Below are 1,274 nucleotides of genomic sequence, written 5' to 3' on the forward strand. Positions count from 1 at the left end.
GCCACGCAATACATACCATTATTGATGAATATTTTTTTATATTATGACAAGACGCATGTGATTAAGGTGGTTATATTAATTGCATATTGCGTTACATAATATAAATCTGTATATATCGATTTGTATTAACTGAAATGGTATTTCAAAATTATATAACTTATGATTAATGTTATTACACTACCCGTATACAACATAAATTACCATTTATAAATATTAATGTATTGTTATAGCGGATAAAAACCAAAACCAGCCTGTCCTGCCCTTGCTTGTGCATTTAAAGGAAACATACAATGATTCAGTATTTTGCTCTTACGTGTGTTCGTCAGATAGTTTGTGTCTGTTAGTATGCAGTAATGCCGCTGTTTCTGGTCCAGATTTTGCTGCAGAAGCAGCACCAGTGCGTCAATCTGTAGTTCACGTTCAGTTTCTTGGACCTGAACGGCAGTTCGGCGTTGAGACCAACTTCCGTAAATGCAAGAACTATATTTGTTTGCCTCTCGTTAACGTAATGACTGGATTTGTTTGTCTCTCAGTAACGGGAGAACTGCATTTGCTTGTCTCCCCCATAAACAGACAGTCACCAAACAAACTAAACAACAAGAGACGAACCGGAGAATCCTCTGAACCCAACTAGAAAAGCGAATGAGCATACCAACTAGGCAACACGAGACTATCTCTCGCACAATCAAACNGAACCCAACTAGAAAAGCGAATGAGCATACCAACTAGGCAACACGAGACTATCTCTCGCACAATCAAACAGTCAACAGACGGTCTCCTGTCCCTTGTGTCCCCTTCTCTTCTGTATCTTCCGTATCCTGCATCTTTCCCGTCTCTTCTGTCCCTTCTGCAGCTTCTCTCTCCTCCATCGCTTCTGTCTGCTCCCTCGTATGTCTCCAAATGCCAATTGTACTTGCCGGTTTCGCCTCTTCCAGTTGTTTCGCGCAAAATGCACGATCATGCTTTGGCGGAACCTGGTAGGGTGGCCATAACAGGGAATGTGTTTCTAGATCCCCTCGGCGGAGTAGGATGCGCTTCTCAGCCGAGAAATATGTCATCTCTTTTCCGGAATGACAGCAGCATAAACTGGCGAACGCCGTCAAACCAGGACACTTGCAGAGTATCACGATACCCGAACGAATCTGACGGATATGCCAATGGATTTCATTGGGAGTTTCCGTCACTCAGAGGCTGCGATTAGTACCGTGTTATCGCGGATAGACGCAACCTGCACGCCCACATCATCAGCCGTTCGACTTCCCCTGCAACACACG

General features: G+C 43.7%; 1 protein-coding gene across 1 annotated transcript; it reads right to left on the reverse strand.

Moving 5' to 3' along the window:
* Nucleotides 1-755: 755 nt before the first annotated feature.
* On the reverse strand, nucleotides 756-1,058 carry EMH_0055220 (uncharacterized protein; the record flags this gene model as incomplete). The annotated part of the gene is made up of 1 exon (XM_013497208.1): nucleotides 756-1,058. One exon carries the CDS (start codon nucleotides 1,056-1,058, stop codon nucleotides 756-758), a length of 303 nt encoding a protein of 100 aa, XP_013352662.1.
* Nucleotides 1,059-1,274: the final 216 nt, after the last annotated feature.

Source organism: Eimeria mitis, genomic scaffold, assembly GCF_000499745.2.
Source record: "Eimeria mitis Houghton genomic scaffold, Emh_scaff2535, whole genome shotgun sequence".
Lineage (NCBI taxonomy): Eukaryota > Apicomplexa > Conoidasida > Eucoccidiorida > Eimeriidae > Eimeria > Eimeria mitis.